At 43.3% G+C, this 23,333-nt stretch overlaps 1 protein-coding gene across 2 annotated transcripts in view; it reads left to right on the top strand.

Annotated features, from left to right (window-relative positions):
* Positions 1–21,947, top strand: part of mtor (mechanistic target of rapamycin kinase) — a 342,907-nt gene extending 320,960 nt beyond the window's left edge. For both annotated transcript variants that reach the window (XM_038821832.1, XM_038821833.1), the window contains 9 exons: positions 5,444–5,526; positions 6,510–6,582; positions 7,171–7,245; positions 10,029–10,164; positions 13,772–13,837; positions 14,731–14,811; positions 15,796–15,876; positions 18,131–18,236; positions 21,447–21,947. In XM_038821832.1, the coding sequence (XP_038677760.1) occupies positions 5,444–5,526; positions 6,510–6,582; positions 7,171–7,245; positions 10,029–10,164; positions 13,772–13,837; positions 14,731–14,811; positions 15,796–15,876; positions 18,131–18,236; positions 21,447–21,462 (717 nt within the window). In that variant the 3' untranslated portion in view covers positions 21,463–21,947. The remainder of the gene's footprint in view (positions 1–5,443; positions 5,527–6,509; positions 6,583–7,170; positions 7,246–10,028; positions 10,165–13,771; positions 13,838–14,730; positions 14,812–15,795; positions 15,877–18,130; positions 18,237–21,446) is intronic.
* The last annotated feature ends 1,386 nt before the right edge of the window (positions 21,948–23,333 follow it).

The following is a 23,333-nucleotide window of genomic DNA, read 5'->3' as shown; positions in this document are numbered from 1 at the left end:
CCTCCACCTCAGGATCTTGTCGTTCTTGATCTTGTCCCCTGTGTGTTATTGAACATGAAGGCAACCGACCGTTGGTCAGTGAGGAGAGTGAATCGTCTGCCGGCCAGGTAATGCCTCCAATGTCTCACAGCTTCTACGAAGGCTTGGGCTTCCTTTTCAACGGAGGAGTGTCGAATTTCGGAGGCATGGAAGGTACGGGAGACAAAAGTCATGGGCCTGCCCACCTGGTTCAGTGGAGCGGCCAGAGCAAAGTCCGACGCATCACTCTCCACTTGGAAAGGGATTGTCTCGTCCACAGCGTGTATCGTGGCTTTGGCAGTGTCTGCTTTGATACGATTGAAGGCCAGTCGGGCCTCAGCCATCAGGGGAAAATGGTGGATTTGATCAGTTAAAGGGCCTTGTACGCATAATTGGGGACCCACTGGGCATAGTAAGAGAAGAACCCCAGGTATCTCTTCAGGGCCTTGGGGGAGGGGGAGTTCCAGGAGGGGGCACATGCGGTCGGGGTCAGGCCCTAGGACTCCGTGTTCCATGATGTAGCCGAGGATGGCCAAGCGAGTTGTGCGGAAGACGCATTTCTCTCTCTATTATAGGTGAGGTTCAGGAGTTTAACGGTGTGAAGGAAGCGCCGGAGGTTCTCGTCATGGTCCTGCTGGTCACGGCCGCAGATGGTGACGTTGTCTAGGTACAGGAACATGGCCGCGGCCCGTACTGGCCAACCATTCGGTCCATTTTGCTTTGGAAGACCGAGACCCTGTTGGTGACGCCGAAGGGAACCCTGAGGAAGGCAGGACTGCCTTCTGCCTCGAAGGCAGTGTATTGGCGGTCCTCCGGGCGGATAGGGAGCTGGTGGTCCGCAGACTTCAAGTCGACTGTAGAGAAGACTCGATACTGCGCAATCTGATTGACCATGTCAGATATGCAGGGGAGGGGGTACGCATTGAGCTGCGTGTACCGGTTGATGGTCTGGCTATAATCGATGACCATCCGGTGCTTCTCCCCAGTCTTGATGACCACCACTTGAGCTCTCCAGGGGCTGTTACTAGCCTCAGTGATCCCCTCTCGCAGGAGTCGCTGGACCTTCGACCTGATGAAGGTCCTGTCCTGGACACTGTAGCGTCTGCTTCTGGTAGCGACGAGCTTACAGTCCGGGGTGAGGTTCGCGAAGAGGGAGGGTGGGTCGACCTTAAGGGTCATGAGGCTACAAACGGTGAGGGGAGGGCAGGGGTCCGTCGAACTTTAGGGTAAGGCTCTGGAGATCGCACTGGAAGTCGAGTCCCGGTAATAGGGCAGAGCAGATGGAGGACGTAGAGTCTAACGTTGGTGTAATCTACGTCTTGCACAGTGAGGGTCGTGACACAGTATCTCCAGATTTCTACTGCGTGGGATCCGGAAGCCAGGGAGATTTTCTGGGTCGTGGGTAGGATGGGGAGGGAGCAGCGCCTTACCGTATATGGGTGTATGAAGCTGTCTGTGCTCTCGGAGTCGAAAAGGCAGGCCGTCTCGTGCCCTTTGATCCGGGTGGCCATCGTAGACTTCACATGGTGGTGTGGTTGGGACTGGTTGAGTCTAACGGAGGCGAGTATTAGAAAGCAGTCGGTGGGCCGGTCGGAGGTAGTGGCGGCGAGGGTACGGTCGGGTGAGCAGGGCTCCCGGGAGGCTGCGGAGTGGTCCCAATATGGCGGCCCCCATGAGTCGCACGTGGCGGGTGAGGTGCAAGATGGCAGCCACCTTGGGTCGCACGTGTCGGCCGAAATTAAAGATGGCTGCACCCATGGGTCGCACATGGCGGGTGCCGTGGCAGCTGGGGTGCCCCAACAGGCAGCAGGCAGCGCTGCTGGGCCAAGAAGATTTAGAGGGGTGGTCAGGCCTGGCAGGCTTTTGCGAAGTGGCCCTTCTTCCCACAGTCGTTACAAGTTGTGTTCCGTGCCGGGCAGCGTTGTCGGGGGTGATTACTCTGGCCACAGAAGTAGCACTCTGGGTCTCCGGCATTGGCAGGCCGCTGCGCGGTGCAGGCTTGCGTCGCACCCGGGTCGGTTGATGGCTGCGCCCGCAAGGGTGCCGCGCGGTCGGAGGTGTAGGCCCCCATGTTCTGGGAGGCCACCTCCAGTGAGTTGGAGAGATGTACTGTCTCTGGGAGGCCAAGTGTCCCCACTTCTAATAATCGCTGGCGGATATAGTTAGAGTGCATGCCCGCAACATAGGCATCCCTGATCTGCAGCTCCGCATACTGGGTAGCCGATATTGCCCGGCAGTCACAGTTCCGGCAGAGGATGAGCAAGGCACGCAGAAATTCTGCGAGTGATTCCCCAGGGCGTTGCCGTCTCGTGGTAAGGGGATGCCTAAGCATGTACCTGGTTAACGGATTTCATGTAATGTCCTTTTAGCAGCGTTATTGCCTCCGCTTACGAGGGGGCGTCCCTGATGAAGTTAAAGACTATTAGGCTCACCCGTGTGTAGAGGACCTGCTTCTTCTGGAGGTCTGTGAAGTCTTTGTTGAAGGATGCGAGGTACGCTTCAAAGCAGCTTCGCCAGTGTTCAAACGTTTCTGTAGCGTCGGCTGCTTGTGAGTCCAGTTTCAAGCGATCAGGCTTGAGTGAGGAGTTTATCTTAAGTGAAGAGTCCATCTTTAGAAGTTTAGTGTAGCAAATTGATACACCATCAATAATACATGACGAGTGATAAACGTAACTGAGGCTTTGATACACTAAACAGCAAGCCTCCTGCCTCTGGACCCGAACTGGGTCCGGAGGCGGAGACTTGCCACTTTTATACAGAAGCCTGAGGGGAGGAGCCACAGGCGGAGTCAGCCTGGACAAGCCCAGGCATGTACAATACAGCACAATGCATATAATACAATAATGTGGTTTACCACAGTTAAAGTTAGGGGTCAAAGAGGAACTGTCGGAATTCAGTTCCACTGGATGATATGACAATGCAGTTTGAGGTGATCATGTGACATATCTCCTCAATGTTGCACAGTAAGAATTCTTACAACACCAGGTTAAAGTCCAACCTGGTGTTGTAAGACATCTTACTGTGCTCACCCCAGTCCAATGCCAGCATCTCCACATCCTCAATGTTGAGCAGAGAATGTATGTTCCCAAGGCTGGAATCTAGGTGTTCAATTGGAGTGATGATTTCTTTGTTTTAGGAGACACCAGTTTCGGGTTGGTAAACTAAAACTCTCTTTTCAAAACCATTGCAATAGAATTGCTAATACATCAGCCATGAGTACCATTGTGGGAGATTAAGACCTGTGAAGGCTTGCCTTTGTTCAAGGTTGGCTGGAACAGAGGCATCATCCATGAGGCCATTGTTATGTTGAAACTGCTGCAAGTCATCATGTGACCAGCTGGAGCCATTTTGTCTGCTCAACAATCATCCATTTTATTATTTTTTCCAATTAAGGGGCAATTTAGCGTGGCCAATCCACCTACTCTGCACATTTTTGGGTTGTGAGGGCGAAACCCACGCAGACACGGGGAGAATGTGCAAACTCCACACGGACAGTGACCCAGAGCCGGGATCGAACCTGGGACCTCAGCGCCGTGAGACGGTTGTGCTAACCACTAGGCCACCGTGCTGCCCCCAATCATCCATTTTAAAGAGCACAAAAAAAGGGCTTCCAAAGTAGTCCAGCTGATTAATATACATTTTTTATCTTTCACATCTCAACCATGACATGTCCTTACTTAAAAGATAACACAAATGGTTCAGTCCAGGTCACTTTGTCAAAAATCACTGGTAATTGCTGACAATCCCTGTGTAATTTGGAATTACACCAAATTCCATTAGGTATGAACTATAAATCAAGCTGAAATCCACTGACACAACTTCTCGTGTGGATCCTTTTGTTCTTCTTTAGAATCAGGTATTACATTGTCAACAGGATGTTGAGTTTAAAGCACAGTCTGTGAACCACTTTGTTCAGGTTTTAACTCTGTATCATCATTCTCTTTCGTGGCTATCGTTTTTTTTATTGTCCAGGCTGGTAAAGAAAGTTTCAGCCACCCAGGCAACTGAATCTTTCTTCTCCTGTTTAAATGCAGGGTTACAGTTTATTTCAAATGTTAACTCTCGATGAGTCAACGGCCGAGGGCCTTGAGATTCATAACAGCCATGGAGATCCAATTTGCCATGTGAATATGTCTCTTTTTAAGATATGCCTACAAATAAGAGATGGGCACGTTCGCTGCTCGGGTTACATTGAACTACCTTAGCAGGGCTGCTTCGACATCATGATTTCGCTGGAGAGAATGCTTACTTATTGAACTGTTCCAAGATGTTCTCCTTAGTTTTCAGAATGGTGGACAAACGTGATGGCGGAATCTCCAACAATCTCGCAATGTCCGCTCTCCTCTTCAAGCCACAGTTTTCTGCTTGCTCTATTAACTTCACCCTCTCTCCAATCGCAAACAAACTTTTAACTTTCTCACAGGTGTCACCACACGCGCACACTTTGTACATTATTTCACAGAGAAATCACAATATGAGATTATAGCTTGTCCACCATTTCATACTTGAGCACGCTTAGTTCTAACCATTCTAACTATGACTCATGGCGGATGAAGACATCTTGTTTGTGCACAGTAGTGCCTCTTTTGCAAGTGCCGAACGAATGTTCAGCCAATCTGGATCGACTGCTGCGAAATTGAAGGCAATCGCGGGCACACAGAATCGTAGAATCCCTACAGTGCAGAGGGAAGCCATTCGGCCCTTCATGTCTGCACCGCTCCTCCAAAAGAACACTCTACCAGGTCCACTCTTCCGTCCACCCCGCCCTATCTCTGTAACCTGACCTGCACGTCCAGGGCAATTTAGCATGCCAATCCACCTGACCCGCACATCTTTGGACTGTGGGAGGAAACTGGAGCCTCGGAGGCAATGCACGCAGACATGGGGAGAACGTGCAAACTCCACACAGGCAGTCACCCATGGCCGGAATTGACTCGGGGCCCTGGCACTGTGAAGCAGCAGTGCTAATCACCGTACCACCCAATGGCTTTTGCCATTCTGTCAGGAGGAATAGTTGTTAATTTCAACATCTAAATTTCACTCGGATTTCACTGTAATTCAGAAAATCAATTAATGTTGTTTTAAAAGGAAAGTGAAAAGTTTTTAATATTTATTGCGCTCCAAGAGATTACTACATTGTAAATCAGTTAAATGTGTTGATGTGGAGATGCTGGCGTTGGACTGGGGTGAGCACAGTAAGAAGTCTTACAACACCAGGTTAAAGTCCAACATGTTTGTTTCAAACACTAGCTTTCGGAGCTCTGCCCCTTCCTCACCTCAGGAAGGAGCAGTGCTCCGAAAGCTAGTGTTTGAAACAAACATGTTGGACTTCAACCTGGTGTTGTAAGACTTCTTACTGAGTTAAATGTGTGTGCTTGATTTTGAGGAGATTAATAATGCTGATCTACAATCTGTTACTCTGCAGGTGTGGTTTGACCGAAGAACTAATTACACACGCTCGTTGGCTGTAATGTCAATGGTGGGTTACATCCTGGGACTCGGGGATCGGTAAGGAGTTTTACCTGACTTAATGCTTTTTTAACTTTTTTAACAATCCAATGGACTCTACAGCTGCCTTCAGAATATACATGAGAGAAGAATCTGGCTCCTATTTGTGGCAACACTATATATTTTTTAAATTTTAATCATCTTTATTGTCACAAGTAGGCTTACATTAACACTGCAATAAAGTTACTGTGGAAAGCCCCTAGTCGCCACATTCCAGCACCTGTTCAGGTTTACAGAGGGAGAATTCAGAATGTCCAATTCACATAACAGGGACTTGTGGGAGGAAACTTGAGCACCCGAAGGAAACCCACGCAGACACAGGGAGAACGTGCAGACTCCACACAGACAGTGACCCAAGCTGGGAATTGAACCTGGAACCCTGGTGCTGTGAACAGTGCAAATCATTGTACTACCGTTTTGCCCAATTTTTCCAAGGAGCAATTTAGCGTGGCCAATCCAATTAACCTGCACATCCTAGGGATGTGGGGGTGAGACTCATGCAGACATGGGAAGAATGTGCAAACTCCACACTGACGGTAACCCGGGGCTGGGATCGAACCCGGGCCCTCGGCGCAGTGAGGCAACAGTGCTAAGCACTGCGCCACCATGTGGCAATACTATAAACAATTTATTTTTACTTTTGATTGCATTACCTATAGTATTGATTGGAAATCCTTTATGTGCATCAGTGTGTATGTGCTGAATGCAGACAAATTGTTTGAGGAGGTACCATAGGGCCTCTGACCCCCCCCCCCCCCCCCAAAAGTTTTGATGCCTTTTGGAGAAATAGGGTTATAGTTAGCAAACAATGAATGACATTGACTGTTATTCATGCATGGGCTGTATACACCTATCAGCAACTTGTATTTAGTCAGTCTTATTCATTCTAGAATCTTATGATGAAAGCCCTTCCAAAACTGTCCGTATCCATTGCCATACTTCCCATGAAATCTGATAGCACTTTTGCATTTATTTTTTTCCAGGCATCCATCAAACCTGATGCTTGACAGACTTAGTGGAAAGATCTTACACATCGACTTTGGGGATTGCTTTGAGGTAAGGTGGATGATCTGAGCAAACAACCAGTACACTATTACATGACATTGGAAACAATCCGTTATGGCCCATTATGAAGGAACACCTGGCTTGCTAAACATAATTTTTTTTCCCAATACGAATTTCCCAATTCGTTAATAAGGTCCCTAATGAAAGAAATAAGTTGAATACTCTTCTTCCTGAGTGCTGATCTAAAATTACCACATATTGCACAGGCTAGTACGTGGAGTTTAGCCTGCTTAGGCATATGGCAATGGTCTCATTCAGGATTTCTACTGAGATGGCCGGAGGAAAAAGGGGAAATAGGACTATATGCTGTCAAAATGCCACCCTCGACATACCCATGTGGTACAGCAAATTCCAGCTACACTACAATGTATGTGAATACCATGATGTGGGAAAGTCATCATTGAAGCAGGCTAATTGAAGAAATTGGATGGGAAGAGTTTATGAAGAAGGTCAATGACCCTCTTTAGTGCAGGTGGACAAAGCTCAAAAACAAACAGTGGGAATCCTGTCAGACTTCGCTAATGATGTAAACTGCATTGTTCCAGTGCTGTCTATCTTTACAGATCTATTTTTCCACAGGTTGCTATGACCAGGGAGAAATTCCCAGAGAAAATTCCATTCAGACTGACCAGGATGTTAACCAATGCCATGGAGGTAAGTATTAAAATGATCTTTTAACTTCAAGTGGTATTTGAAAGTCAACCAAATTGTTGCCAGACCAGCTAAAGGATGGCAGATTTCCTTCCCTAAACCTAACAATGGTCTTGTGGTCATCGTTAGACTTTTAAAAATGTATCCAATTTTTCTTCCAATTAAGGGGCAATTTAGCGTGGCCAATCAACCTATGCTGCACATCTTTGCGTTGTAGGGGTGACACCCACGCAGACACGGGGGAGAATGTGCAAACTTCACATGGACAGTGAGCCGAGCAGGGATTGAACCCGGGTCCTCGGCACCGTGAGGCAGCAGTGCTAACCACTGTGCCTCCGTGCCACCCCTATTGTTAGACTTTTAATTCCAGATTTTTATTGAATTTAAATCTCACCATCTGCCCCAGATCTTGCCCTGGGTCTCTGAATTATTGGTCCAGTGACAATACCACTACACCACTGCCTCCCCATGAAGCATATGCAAAAGGTGTATATTTATATATATATATATATTATCTTCATTAGGTAATTTCCTGTGCTATTGCTCACTGACAAATTAGAACACAGATGGGAAGTATAGTTCATTATCCAATCTGTTGTTTCAGGCATCTGCTCTTGAAGTTCCTGTGGAAAAGTTACCGAATGATATAATCTGAGTTAAATTTAACAACTGGCTGTGATTGGAAGTATCTCTGGGTTATTAGCTGCTTGAAAGCGCCTCAGTTTAGCTGTTTTAGAAAGAGCCAAAGTCATTTTATCATCAGAAAAATCTGATGGAGAAGGCCAGATTTTTAATACACTAGTTTTAAAATTGTTTTCCTGTGAGCTATTAGTATTTTGTAGAATATGGATGCAACTGAATTTTTATTTGGTACATTACTGAAGCGTGCTGCTTTGTTGGATGTGGTACCTTTCAGGTTGTGATAAACCGCAGCCACCTCTGCCCTCTCGGGTGGACATAAAGAATCAAGTGGTACTATTAAAGAAAACAGGCAACTCTCCCAATGTCCTGACTAACATTTATTCCCCAGACAACACCACCGAATGAAAAGCAGATTAATTGCGTAACCCACTACGGTTTCTGGGATCATGCTGGATTCAAAGAGGCTATTAAATTTCCACACGACAATAGTGACTGTACTTAAAAATAATGAATTGGCTGTAAAGTGTTCAGGAATGTCCTTCGGATGTGAAAGATGCCAAATAAATATATATTTTTATGAATTATTTTCATAATGTTTTGGAAATATCAGTGAATAATATTGATATGTTATGTGTATAATAAAGCTAGCACATGGCTGATACTGTTCAAGTTGTGGAAGTGATTTAGGAAGGTCTATAAAGACAGTCAGGGGGAAGTGGAATCTTGGTTCAGAATGGGTGTGGTAATTGGGGTTACATGTTGGGGAAGTTGATTGATTCACAAAAAGAAGATATATAATCAAAAATCCTGGAATGGAATCCAGACAGGTAGGAGTGAATGCAGAGTAAGAAGTATATTCCTTTCAGTTGAATCCGTGGTTTGTGACGGTGATTCGGGTCTGTAGAGCAGTGTGTTTTTAGTGGTGTTCCTAGAACATGTCAATATTTTCTGCCGTTTTATTCCTAGGAATCTATGATAATCCACTCATCTCAGAATTTACAGCATTTAAAGAAACACTCATTCTAAGCCTTGGTAAAAAGTGTCATGATGGCTGTAACTCTGTATTTGTTGCACTGCAGTGTAATTGCTCCAAAAAGTAATTCTATCCAATGTGATTAGGAAGATAATTGAAAGGTTATTTTCCAAATACATTAAGACAAAAAAAAATAGAAACTATTAATTTTAAAGCAAACAACATAGACTTGGCAAATGAGGAAGAACAAGATAAACTCAATAGCCAGAACTAATCAAGACATTTTATTCTAAAAATATATTAATATCACAGTAGCCTAGCTTAAATGGTGGCAAAGTGGTTTGCACTGCTGCCTCACGGCGCCAAGGTCTTGGGTTTGATTCTGACCTTGGTGTTTCTCTGTGTGGAGTTTGTACATTCTCCCCATATCCACGTGGATTTCCTCAGGGTGTTCCGGTTTCCTCCCACAGTCCAAATATTTGCAGGTTAGATGGATTGGTCAGGCTAAATTGTCCCTTAGTGTCCAAAGGTAAGGTGGGGTTACAGGGATAGTGTGGGTTTAGGTAAGGTGCTCTTTCAGAGGGCCAAGGCAGACTCAATGGGCCGAATGGCCTTCTGCTGTACTGTAGGGATTCTATGATTCTAATAATAAAGTTTGCACTCATATCAGAAGCAGAAAAATGTTATTGACAATTTTCTATATTCAGCGAAGTCACCAGCAAAGCGCCTTCAGTGAAACTGCCATATGACTCAATATGGAAGAACTTGCATTTATATAGCACCTTTTGCATGCTTAAGAGAACCAAAAGTGCTTAATTATTTTTGACGTGTAGTCACTGTTGTAATGTAGGAGATTAGCAACCAATTTGTGCACAGCAAGGTTACACAAACAGCAGCGTGATAATGCCAAAATTATCTATTATATTTTTATCAATGATGTTAGTTGAAGGAAAAATCATGGCCTGAGAGACTGGGGCAACTCTCCTAACATTCAAAATAATTTAATGGATTGTCTTTGGTCCATCTGAGAGGGCAGCTGGGGCTTCAGTTTAACATCGCATCTGAAGGATGGCACATCCACTAGTGCAGCAGTCCCTCGGTACTGGAACAAGCCCAATACCATACTCCATTCCTACTAACTGCATTTATGTCCCTTGTTGCGGTTTCACAGGTAACGGGATTGGATGGCAACTATCGAATCACATGTCACACGGTGATGGAAGTGCTTCGGGAGCACAGGGACAGCGTCATGGCTGTGCTTGAGGCCTTTGTTTATGATCCCTTGTTAAACTGGAGGCTCATGGACAGTGAGTATTCAGGAAGATTTTAGAGAAGTTAGAGCTTTAGAGACTTTTTTGAAATCCAGAGTAAAAGATTCATGAGGTCATTGGAAGCTCGTGTTTCAGGTAACCTCGGTTATGTGCTGTACCCTCAGCACTGAAATCTCCAAGTTAAAATGAATAAGTCAACAACCATTTACATTTGTATGATATGTTGAGTGTAATATCACAGTGTTGCCACCTTCCTATTTTAAAGATAAAAAGCACTTATGCAAGAAAATGTTTTTTTAGGTTGGCATTCAGAATCCCTGACAGGTGCTGTTCCCATTTATTTTTTAAGCAGGTTGATGCTTGTGCATTAAAGGAAGCACACATTGATTTAATTCAAATGCATTTTAATCTCCATTTAGAATCACAACCAATCAGGACGTGTGTTCCTCTATTACCTAAGTTCATGGGCATTGTGAAAACTTTTTCACATGACGAGTGGTTCGGGTCTGGAATGCACTGACTGAAAGTGTGTTGGAGGCAGGTTCAATTGAGACATTGAAGAGGGCATTAGATGATGATCTGAATAGAAACAATGGCCGCAATTTACTGGCCTTGTCATGCTCATCCGGGAACGCTGCATGGCCGGTAGATGCCAGGTGAAGCCTCCAATGAGCTTCCAGGTTGCCATTAAGTCTCGTGGGATCTATCGAGATGTCGCGAGGTGCCTAGATCAAGATCCCGCCCACAATGGACGTGACCAAGCCACGCTCGCTTAAGTAGGTTTTAAACCTACTTAGGCGAGCTCACCTCTGAATATACCGGCCTCCCTCAGGGAGGCCCCAGCCGGGCACCATTCTGGATTGGTCCACACAAACGTGGACCAGGCGGAATGGCACCCGGAGGGGTCTCCCGGACCATCAGAGACCCCTGGGTGGTCAGGGATAGTGGTGGGTGGCTCCATGCCCCCCCCCCCCCTCCGGAACGTGGTACCTTGGTACTTTCAGGCTGGTACTGCCACCCTCGGCGCTGTCAAGGCACCCGTGTGGCATTGCAAAGCCAACAGAAGCACTGCCAGAGTGCCAGTGCCAGGGTGCCCATGGAAGGAGGATGAAGGGTGGAGTTGTGCAGGGCAGATAAGGCGCCTCTGGGAGGTTGGGGGGAATTGAAGGGTGGAGCCTGTAAGATGGTATGGGGGGGGGGGGGCCTTAAGGTGGGTCCCTGGTGTCATCACTTGGGGTTTAGGTTAATGTCCATATGTGTGAGGAGTGACATTGCCCATGGGTAGGGGAGGACCCACAAGCTCACTTGGGGTGCCCTTTCAAAATGGAGGCCTGATCTCCGAGGAGCCGGTCTGGCCAGCAAGTTATGCTCCCCAGTGATGTGTGGACTAAACCGATGAGAGACTCCCCAGGGCCCAAAAAAGTGACTAAGTGTGGTTAGATAACGGGGGTGAACTCACTGGCAGAGCCGGCGGGAAGCTCCCTGAAAAACCCACCACCAATGACACTTAGAAAAGTTTCCCTTAAATCGTGCCCAATATGTAGGGGCATGGGGAAAGGGCAGGGGAATGGCAATAAGCTATAATGCTCATTTGGAGAGCCGGTGCAGATACAATGGGCCAAATGGAGACCTCCTGCACCATATCAAATGAAAAATCTGTGATTGTGCATGCAGTAGTAATTATTGAACAATAAAGTCTTAAACCGACAATTACATCAGATTCAACTACTTAAATGAGCAAGACTCACTGATCTTCTGTCATTGAGAATTAAAACCAAGTATAGCCTTTAAATGAAGCAGAATTCAAGGATGGAGGATAATTGGATCAGGATGCACAAATCTAATTTTAAAGTCAAACATTCTGTCCTTATTTTGATATAAAACTGTTATTTAATCTAAATTCTCATTAGATAATAGGAGAAGCATAGAATTTGATTAGAAGGTGGGCATTTATTTGCGGGGGAAGGAGTTCAGAGTTGGAAAACTGATACTATGGCTTTTTATTCTTTCATGGGATGTAGTTGTCACTGGCAAAGCCAGCATTTACTGCCCATCCCTAATTGCCCTTGAACTGTGTGGCTTGCTGGGCCATTTCAGAAGATCACGTGTCATTGCTGCGGATCTGGAGTGACATGTTGGATGTGTAGATTTCTTTCCCTTCAGGCCATTAGTGAACTAGATGGGTTTTTACAGCAATCAACATGGTAATCAATAGACTTTTAATTCAAGATTTTTTTTTTGCTAAATTTAAATTTCACCATCTGCCATGGTGGGATTTGAACCTCGGACCCCAGAGCATTACGCTGACTGGGTCTTTGGATTACAAGTCCATCAACAATTCCACCACGCCACCACTTTCCCTTATATGGTGCCACCACTGGCGAAAATACTTAATTGCAGCATTAACAAGTTTATAGAGACGTTTCCTATCTGAATGTAGGTGCAAACTTATAATGCAAATTGACATAAATCTGTGACAGAAATGTGTGGGCTGATAATACATTCAAACATAATATGATTTTACATTTGCAGTAACTTATTTTTGCTCGTAAGATCCTTCCTTCTCCAAATGGCTGTGACTCCTTCCTGAGGTATGAAAGCACAGGAGTCTTCCACTTCACTCAAATGGTATTTTACATATCTAAACCTCAACATTGTGGAGAGGAAAATGACAACTACCCTGTCCTCTTCCCCGCCCCCCCCCCCCCCCCCCCCCCCCCATCCACCCACAGGCAGTGGTCACTGGACAGTGATTTGGATTAAAGAACATAACTATTTTCCCTTACTTAACTCAGGGTCTCTGAACCTAATAAAAAATCTTTCAGTCAGTGCAGTGGAAATAAAAATGAATAATTTTTATTTATGGTAATCTCCAAACGCATGCATCCAGAAGTACCTCTAGTAGCACTTTAAAAAAGTCAGTTTTTAAAACAATTAAAACTAGAGGAATAATTTAAGTGGTTTTTAAAAAATAATACAGTGCACATGGATTGCCTCAGCTCATCTGCTGCCAAAATCCTCCTCTATGGCTTTGTTCTCTCTTTGGACTTGACAATTTCATTCCTGCTCCATCCTCCATAAACATGAGGATAACCCAAACTCTGCTGCTCATGTCCCTACTCGCATCAAATCCCATTCAGCTATCACCCTTGTGCTCGCTGTCTTGCATTGGCTGCTGGTCATACAACATCTTCTGAGTTCAAAATTTTCATTCTTCTTTTCAAATCCCTCCATGGTCTCACCTCTCCCGACCTCAATTACCTCCTCCACTCCCACAACCCTCCGAGATATCTGTGCTCACATAATTATGACCACTTGAGCATCCTTGATTTTAATTGCTCGACCATTGGTAGCTATGGTTCAATTGCCTCAGCCCTAAGTTCTGGCATTCTCTCCCTAAACAGCTATGCCTCTCAAGTCACTCTTTAAAACCTACCACTTTGATCAAACTTTTAGCCATCTGTCCTAATATCACCATATGTGAGTTGATGTCAGATTTAATTTAATAATGCTCCCTGAAGAGCCTTCAGATATTTTATTGGGTTCAAAGCACTACAAGTTGTTGCTATTGTTTGATTAGCTATTTAAAAGCCGTGTACAGTATACAATTAAATAGCTCTAATATATTCTTTCCCTCCTTCAGCAAACATTAAAGGTAATAAACGGTCCAGGACAAGGACGGATTCCTACTCAACCAGTCAAACAGCCGGTTAGTAACCCTGTTTTCAGTGTACCAGCTCTGATCACTCGCAGATACTTAATTTGTTGTCCATGCTATATTTTCGGGATGCGTGTGGGGGTTGGGTACTTAGAAGAGGAAAGAGACAGACTCCTGCCAATTTTTCTCTACGTTCTTGTCTCTCCTCCTCTTCTGAAAATGTTGACTTGTTGTTTTAGTTCCGGGGCACCAAGGACCCTAATGCCTATACATTAATTATTATCATTTATGCATGAGCTTAAACGATATTAACATGCGGGTTACCAAAGCCTAGTGTAATCATGTCCTCATTGAGTGTTGTAGAAATTATTTTCTTATCGGGCATCCTACCATCTCATGAAAGAGTGAGACCGTTTTTGAACGGTAATTTTTATGACTTGGAGTTGGTGGGAGCTCCTTCTTGCAGGGGGTGGACATATTAATGAGGGCAGCACAGTGGCAGAGTGTTGGTTAGCACTGCTGCTCCACAGCACCAGCGACCCGGGTTCAATTCCGGCCTTTGGTGTGACTGTGTGGAGTTTGCATGTTCTCCCTGTGTCTGCGTGGGCCTCCTCTGAGTGCTCGGGTCTCCTCCCACAGTCCAAAGATGTGCAGGTTAGGTGGATTGGCCATGCTACATTTCCCCTTTGTATCTAAATGGTTAGGTGGGGTTACGGGGATGGGGCAGGGGAGCAGGCCCAGATGGACATGAGGTTGATCTTTCAGAGACTCGGTGCAGACTTGATAGCCCAAATAGCCTTCTTATGCACTATAGGGATTCTTGGTAGTGTTTCTCTTCTGTATACAGAGTATTTACAGCATTTTTCTGTTAATATTTAAAATTTCTCGACCAGCAATGTGGAGAGTGCAGCTTTTCTGAAATTGTTGTTCGATTTGTGTTTCAGAATTGCTGGATGGGGTAGAACTTGGAGAAACTACACATAAGAAACCAGGTACTACTGTGCCTGAATCCATCCATTCCTTCAGTAAGTTATTTTAATATTTGTCTATACAACTTTATGTAATACCTTTAGTTTAGCATATTCTGTGTTATGTTCAATAATTCTACTATTAAAATGACAAGAAAACATTGATTTTGATACCTGCGTAATCAAATAAATGAGAAATTAAAAGGACAGGCTGACCTCTCTTACTCGTTAATGTTTTAAATGTTCCAGCTTGGACTTGAGGATTCTTTTTAATTCAGTCATCACCTATTGGAGTTTTCAATTACGGGATCTGGGTGTTGCTGGCTAGGACACATTTTATTACCCTTGAGAAGGTGATAGTAAACTGCCTTTTTGAACCGCTGCAGCCCCTGTGGTGTAGGTACACCTTCAATTCTGTTAAGGAAGGGGTTCCAGGATTTTGACCCAGTGACAGTGAAGGAACGGCAATATATTTCCAAGGCAGGATGGTGAGTGTCTTGGAGGGAAACATCCAGCTGCTGGTGTTCCCATGTGTCTGTTGCCCTTGTCCTTCTAGATGGTAGTGGTCATGGGTTCAGAACGTGATGCTTAAGGAGTCTCGATGTGTTCCTGCAGTGCATCTTGTAGATGGTACACACTGTTGCTACTGTTTGTCAGTGGCAAAGACAGTAAATGTTTGTGGAAGGGTTGCCAATCAAGTGGGCTGTCCACTTATCAGCCCAAGTCTGGATATTAGAACATAGAACAGTACAGCACAGAACAGGCCCTTCGGCCCTCGATATTGTGCCGAGCAATGATCGGCACAACATCTCAATATTGTGCAAATCATGCTGCATTTGGACATGAAGACCTGTTGAACAAATAACTGATCAGTTTCAAAAATAAGAATGGGGCAGAGACTTAGACTTTTAGAAAAACACATTTACTTTGTGTTTTATGACCATAAGAAACAGCCCAGTAATAATGTGGGTTTGATAGTACATATACGTGAGCCATGGCAACAATCCATGATCTCCCATATTTAATTGTTCTCTTTTTCAGTTGGGGATGGTTTGGTGCAGCCTGAGGCCCTGAACAAAAAGGCAATTCAGATCATTAACCGGGTCAGAGACAAACTCACAGGTAAGATTGGGCTAACATTGCAATACATTTTCCAATTTCTTGATTTTCTTTTAAATTTCAATTCTCTTTTTGACAGTTTATTCCCAGTACAATACAAATCTGTTCTCAACAGAGGTATTCATTCAAAAAAGACAGACTTGCATTTACACTGCATTTTGCAATCACTTAGGCCACTTCCTAGCCAGGTAATTACTTTTGAAGCAATTTCATTCTAGCTGTGTCCGTAAACATGACAACTGATTTTCACAGGAAAAGGTCACACAAACAGGAATGAGTAATCACTCAATAAGAGTTTAATGGTGTTGGTTGAGGAATAACCTTTGGTAATACCATAGTACCATGAGACTTTGTACATCCACCTGAACTAGGTTGTCGAATCCTCAGTTTAATGTCTTATCTGAATAATGGTAATTCTAACATTAAAGCACTCAGCACCGCGCAGGCACGTCGGCCTAGATCATGTTCTCAAGTTCTGGAATGGGGCATGGATCAGCATGGATGTGACTCAAGTGCAAAAGTGTTACCACTGAGTCAAATTTACATCTGGTTGACAAAATAACACAGTATACAGATTAACTGAGAAAAGTAAACCGTGCACTTTCATTTTATACAGCATGTTTTTATACAGCAAAGTCTTTATAAAATAAATTTAGAGTATCCAATTCTTTTTTTCCAATTAAGAAGCAATTTAGCATGGCCAATCCACCTACCCTCAACATCTTGGGTTGTGTGGATATGACCCACGCAAACAAGGGGAGAATGTGCAAACTCCATACGGACAGGGCGGGATCAAACCACCACCGTGCTGCCCCATTTTGAATAAAGTCAAGATAATTATTTCCATTATACTTGCAGGATACCTGTCACAAATTAAGTGTTTTTTCAGTGCTAGTTATGGATCAAAATCACGTGTTTGTTGAACTGTTCAGCAGTCACAAATTATCTTGCATTTACTTCAGAAAATTGGTCATTACAGGTCAATAGTGATATGTTGAAAATACAATTGATTATATGATCACGTTAACTGCATGTATCAGAGATTAAATTGACTTTCATAGCATGCAACCAAAGGAGTTTTATCTTCCATTTTGGAGGAATGCACTGTACAGTGATGGTGATTCACCTGAATTTATTTGCCTTTATAAACATGCACATAAACAGACAGTGAATGTAACTTGATCGGAAATGTATAGTTTTTCACGAGGCAACAGCAAACCACTGCCGTACCTTGCCAAGCATAACTGTGGACCAAAAGATAGGAAACCAATACCCTCTTTGGGCTGCAAGATTTTAATGTATGGCTAAAATACAAGAGCAGAGATGTACTGTTGAGGCTGTATAAGGCTCTGGTCAGACCCCATTTGGAATATTGTGAGCAGTTTTGGGTGCAAGAAGGCTATGGAAGCCAATCACTCAGTGGCTTTATGACAGTATTAGATAGGTTCCTGATTAATATGGAGATCAGGGGTTAAAGCAGGAGATTGGGGATGACAAACGGATCAGCCATGATTGAATAGAGGAACAGATTTGATGGGCCGCATGGCCTAATTCTGCTTCTGTCTTTTGGTCTAATCAATCTTCCATAGCATTCACAAGCAGAATTAATGGCAAGTATATTTGTTAAGTGTACAGAAAAGGTAGCCTAGTAGTTATGTTACTGGACTAGTAGGCAAGATGGCTGACTAATAATCTGGAAACGTGAATTGAAATCCCACCTCAGTAACTGGACAATTTAAATTCAGTTAATTAAATAAATCTGGAGTAAGAATCTAGTGTCGGTAATGGTGATCACGTAACTACCGTATTATCATAAAAATCAAACTGGATCATTAATGCCCTTTTACAGTTTAGGGAGGTAAATGTTTTTATATATATATATATATATATATATATATCGTGAATGCATATTAAATATTGATTAATCCATTTTTACCCGGCATTTTGTTTAATTTCCAAAATTTAAATCTCCATGTTTTAAAATTGCAATTTGACCTGAACAGCTTTGGCAATTGCAGCATCTTCATCGTGCATTTTTGTTTTCAGTGATCTGTTTTGTAGGATTGTCATTTCTTTTATTCAAACATATTAAGTACTGGAATTTCTCACGATGGATTCTGCTTACAGAAGTATTCAAAATAAAAAATCTGTCGTCAGATCTAAGACGTTCTATCATTTACACTGAGTTTATTTTGAAGTTTACCATAAAACCAGAAAATAAATTTTAGATCGTAACAGTGGTTGGTGTATGTTTCAGGTCGTGATTTTGCACATGATCAAACCTTAGACGTACCCACTCAAGTGGAGCTGCTAATTAAACAGGCAACATCCCACGAGAACCTCTGCCAGTGCTATATTGGATGGTAAGTGTCAGAGTGTCTTCTCATAATATGAAGAACGGTCATATTCCTCTACCGTCAAGTTTCTCTGGAGAAAATAGAGATAATTTTAATGATCATTAATATGGGTTACAAACTCGTGCTGGCAGTATTTACAAATACTTGTGTAAAAGCACCGTATCTTCTAATAAGTATCTGTGTCTGCACATTTTCATAGATAATCACTTCCTGATGAGTCTATTAGATAGAGCCACTCAGCGTAGTCTTATGGCCAGGCCAGATGTTCTCTGGGTTCTCTTCCCAGCCTCTGCCAAATTAGCTTTAAGAGTTGCAAATGACTTTAATACTGTGACTTAGGAGGTGGCCTTGCTGGGTGTGGACTGGGGATAGAATCAGGCTGAGCTGTGCTGCGCTGCACTTCTTGTTTCAATAGCCTGGCCGTACTCTCTGACTAGCTTTGAACCTGAAGACTGATCAATCGGCTGAGGAAGTGGAGGGGCTTCCGCACACATGGAATGTGCACCAGCATAGTTTAAAAGGAGGGTACTCAGATTAGTTTTTAAACAGAAGTTTGATGCTACCGAGCATTTAAATTTTATTGATGTACATTGTGTGTTGTTTGTTGTTTCTTTAGCATTCTCCAGTGCCACTTTGTGTTGTAGGTTTTACTATATTGTGCCACCTGCAGAAAGGGAAGAGTAATGCTGACCAGTTGTTTTTCAGATTGTTGTGAAGTATAAGTGGTGTTCACCAGTGGCCGGTACCAATATTCTTTTTGATGTATATTAATGACCTTGACTTGAGTCGACAGGGCATTGTTTCAAAATTTGCAGATGATTAAAAACTCCAAAAATCTTGTAAACAAGTAAGAGGATAGTAACGGACTTTAGGAGGATATAGACAGGCTAGTTAAATGGGTAGCAGACACAAAGCAAATTCAAATTAACAGAAGTGTGAAACGGGAAGTATTGAGGAGAGGTAATTTAAACAAATGGGTACAAGAACAGAGCTACCTGGGCTTGTATGTACACAAATCATTGAAGATGGCAAGACAAGTTGCGAAAGCTATTATAAAGACGTGTCAGATCCATGGCTTTGTTATGGAGGAATATAATGCAAAAACAAGGAAGTTGTGCTGAACCTTTATAAAGCAATCGTTCTTCCTCAACTGGAGTACTATGCACAATTCTGGGCACCACATTTTAGGGCAGGTATCATGGGCTTAGAGAGGGTAAAGAAGAGATGACATAAAATAATGGTACCAGGAATGAAAGACTTTAATCATGTGGAAAGACCAGAGAAGTCACGTTTTTTTTCCTTGGAGTAGAGAATGTTAAGAAAAGATTTGATGGAATAAATAAGGAGAAACTGTTCCCAGTGGCAGAAGGGTTTGGTAACCAGAAGAAGTAGATTTAAGGTGATTGGCAAATGAACCAGAGCAATTTGAGGAAAAGGTTTATGCAGCAAATTTGCAATCCAGAATTCACTGCCTGAAAGAGTGGTGAAAACAGATTCAGTAATAACTTTCAAGAAGAAATTGGATAAGTGCTGGAGGGGAAAATATTTTTCAAGGCAAGCGAGTAAGTCTAATTGGATAATTCTACCAAAGCACTGGCGCAGGTATGATAGCTGGACCTGTCTCCTTCCATACTCTATCCTTTTTATGATTCTACAAATTGTTTCTTAAATAAAAGAACTAGTAGTTGTTCATCCGAGCTGAACAGTTTTTGAGGTGAGGTTGACATCTTCCTTTTCAGCATCAGTTGTTGAAATTGGATATCAAATAAAATGTCACAGGGACATGGAGAAAACTCCATTCAGTTAATTGAGCCAGTTTGTGGATGGCTGCGTATATTAACTCCTCTGAACTTTTAAGAGAAGAAAAGTGCTTTTGGGATTGTTACTCTTAAACTGAAGAGATTATTTCACCTTGATTGTACAGAGAAAGCTAGTAAGAAAGGAAGGCGCATTAATAAGATTCTGGGAACAACCAAAATTTTGTAGGAGTCCTCAAAAATTTCAATGTATGATTTATTTTTAAATTCTATGTGATTAAGAGATTGGAATCGCAGTGTAATGGATAGAATGTCCCCCTCTTTGTCTCTTGTGAACATCAGACACAAGTATAGTACAGACCAGATGCAAAGTACAATTACCATCATTTTTTGAGTTCAGCCTTGACCACAGTTTCAGAAGGCAATCCCTTACAAGAGGAGCATCTAAAGTTCTACCTGTGGGCCACTTCTCCTAATAACAGTCTAACCCAGGAAACTCAGTTTTTTTTTTTTGTTCCCATTTCTTTTTTTTTTGTTAATTTGTTCTGTTTGAAAGTGGTGTGGAAGTGCTGTTTTATTGCCATTATATCATTGGTGAATTAATTCTAAATCAGGGCATGTTGTGTGTTGGTATCCTCAACTTGAGATAAAATACAAAAGAATAGAAAAATTGATCTGAGTTTTTTATGTGACCCATGAAAGCTCCATCTATTCATTGAGTGGCCCATGATGATAGACTTGGACAGTCCTGCCTCACTGCATTAGTGTGTGACAATTCTGTTTCCCACATCAACCATTCTTATGGTATGCCTGAGTGAGCCTGGCTAATTGGGAGCAGATTTGTGCTGCGAAACCATTTCCTTAGGGAATGTGGTTATGGATATGCTCTCTTCTCTCATAAAGGAACTTTTCAACCAACAGATTTGTAATTTCCCCAATTAGGGCTAGATTTGAACATGAGTTCCACAGTTAAAAGGACAATGGGCGGGATTTCTCTCTCTCTCTCTTCTCCCCCCCAATCAATGTACAGTGGCAGAGGCGGCCCACCATTGGCCGACAGCAGGATTTTACAGTCCTACCACCTGTCAAAGGGTTTTCCCGTTGTCCGCATCCACTGCGGGGGAATCTGTGGAGGAGGTCCCTATCGGCCGGACCGGAAGATCACCTATAGGGCTGGTTTAGCACCGTGGGCTAAACAGCTGGCTCGTAAAGCAGAACAGGGCCAGCAGCATCGGAATGTGGTAACCCGGGGCTTTTCACAGTAACTTCACTGAAGCCTACTTGTGACAATAAACGATTATTATATTATTATTATCCCACCACCGGGAGCCACCAGAAAATGGCAGTCATGTTTGACTGCTGCAAACAAATCAACATCAGCTGGCTAAAAGGCTTGCAGCATCCAGAAGGATTGATATGTTTGCTGTGTAAAACGATGATTCCTCTGTTTTGCCCATAGGTGTCCCTTTTGGTGAATGAACTTTGGAACCTGCAAGATACATCTCATGGTTGGACTTGGATTCCTGTTTAGCAAGCCGTATTTATTATAGCTTCCAAACCCTACTAAGCGTGGCACTTTAACTATGTACCGGAAAGAGTGTAAATTGCTGGGCTCAAGCCTGCATACTGCAAGACAGACCTAGCCTCTGAAGCACACAGATATGGCACTCCTGGAGGCTGCACACGTGGAAGATTTACCAGAACATGTCGGTGCTTCTCTGGCCAATTTGGGCTGAATAACACGATCTGAGGGCTGAGCTGGTCACTAAGTGCTGACAACTGAAAATCACTGGTGTAAATAACAAGAATGTTTCCAGTACTAAACAAATCACATATAGCCAAGTACACTGAAAGAAGACTAGATCTTGTAAGTACAGTAGAATGCATACAATTTCTAACCACTCATTGAGCAAGTGAGCTGTTACTGTAAAATACCAATAAAGATGTCAATCTAGAATTATTTATTTGATACCAAATACATTATTTTAAGTACATACATTTTCCCAACTGATGTATGGATGGTTATTCGCTGTACAAGGCTCCATACACCCCCCTGTCTCTCGCCCTATCGGTCTATTCTTTATCCCCCTCATGTTTTATACGATCTCTAAGAATGAATCCATCTCGTGTTATTCACCTTGACCACTCCATGTGGCAGCAAGCTCCTTTTCCTGACTACTTTCTGGGTAAAGAAATTGACCTAACAAAAGCATCCAAGTCAGAAGCCCAGGGCATAGAAGCCCAGGACAGTCCCTATTCTCCAGAATTAAGGTTTTTTAGGCTGATGAGAGACCTGATGTATAACTGGATTTGAGACAAATTGGCCTCCAGAATGAAATAGGCTGCACAAGGAGCACCCAGGAATCTTGGAGCACCCAAGATGTTTTTTTTTAAAAGATTTAAATTCTGTATTGACCACCCCCTTTTAGAGGCAGAGGTGCATGCACTGCCATGGATACATACCAGGCCAATACTAACGCCTTGGCACTGACTTCACAAATGCCTGCAGGTCTGTCATTGAGGGCATCAGTAGGTGTGATCCTAGTGTTATTGACCGTATTCTATCTTATGCATTTTAAGAACATCTGTTTCTGTAATCTGCAATGGATTCAGGGCGTCCCCAGATTACCCAATGTTTGATCATTGATAAAAATCAGGATGGGAATCTTAAATAAGCACTGGAGCATAGGCACAATCAAAAACGTAACAGTAATAGGACACTGCAGGTTCCACAAGCACATGTTGCCATTTCACTTTTTGTTGAGCTCTTTGTTGCTCAAGATTTAAAAAGATTTGCATTTATATAGCACCTTTCACAACCACCAAATGTCCTGAACCACTTTATAGCCAGTGAAGTGTCCTTACAATGAAGCACCTCATTTATGCACAAGAAATCCCACAAATAGCACGGTGATAATGACCAGATAATCTGTGTGATGTTGATTGAGGAATAAATATTAGCCAGGGCACCAGAGATAACTCCTCAAAATAGTGCTATGGGATCTTTCACGTCCACCTGAGGAAAAATCAGGGCTCAGTTTAACGTTTCATCTGAAAGGCAACAGCTCCGACAGTGTCAGCCTAGGTTGTGCTCAACCCCTGGAGTGGGACATGAACACACAACCTTTTTGCTACTAACTGAGCCATGGCTGACATACAATCCATAAAATGGTCTTGAGCAGTTTCTTTCAATAGGATTGTGGACTCCCATTCCAGAATGTAGTCTACTTTGAAAAACAAACATTGAAGAGAACGACATCCGTCAGGCAAATACTCACTGTCTCACACACGCTTCGGTACAACTCGTATATGGGGAACAAAGTTTCTGGACAATCTCGCTCGACTA

This window comes from Scyliorhinus canicula, chromosome 16 (genome assembly GCF_902713615.1).
Source record: "Scyliorhinus canicula chromosome 16, sScyCan1.1, whole genome shotgun sequence".
Lineage (NCBI taxonomy): Eukaryota > Metazoa > Chordata > Chondrichthyes > Carcharhiniformes > Scyliorhinidae > Scyliorhinus > Scyliorhinus canicula.
The sequence above is the reverse complement of the archived record's forward strand: the minus strand, read 5'-3'. Positions and strand labels throughout refer to the sequence as shown.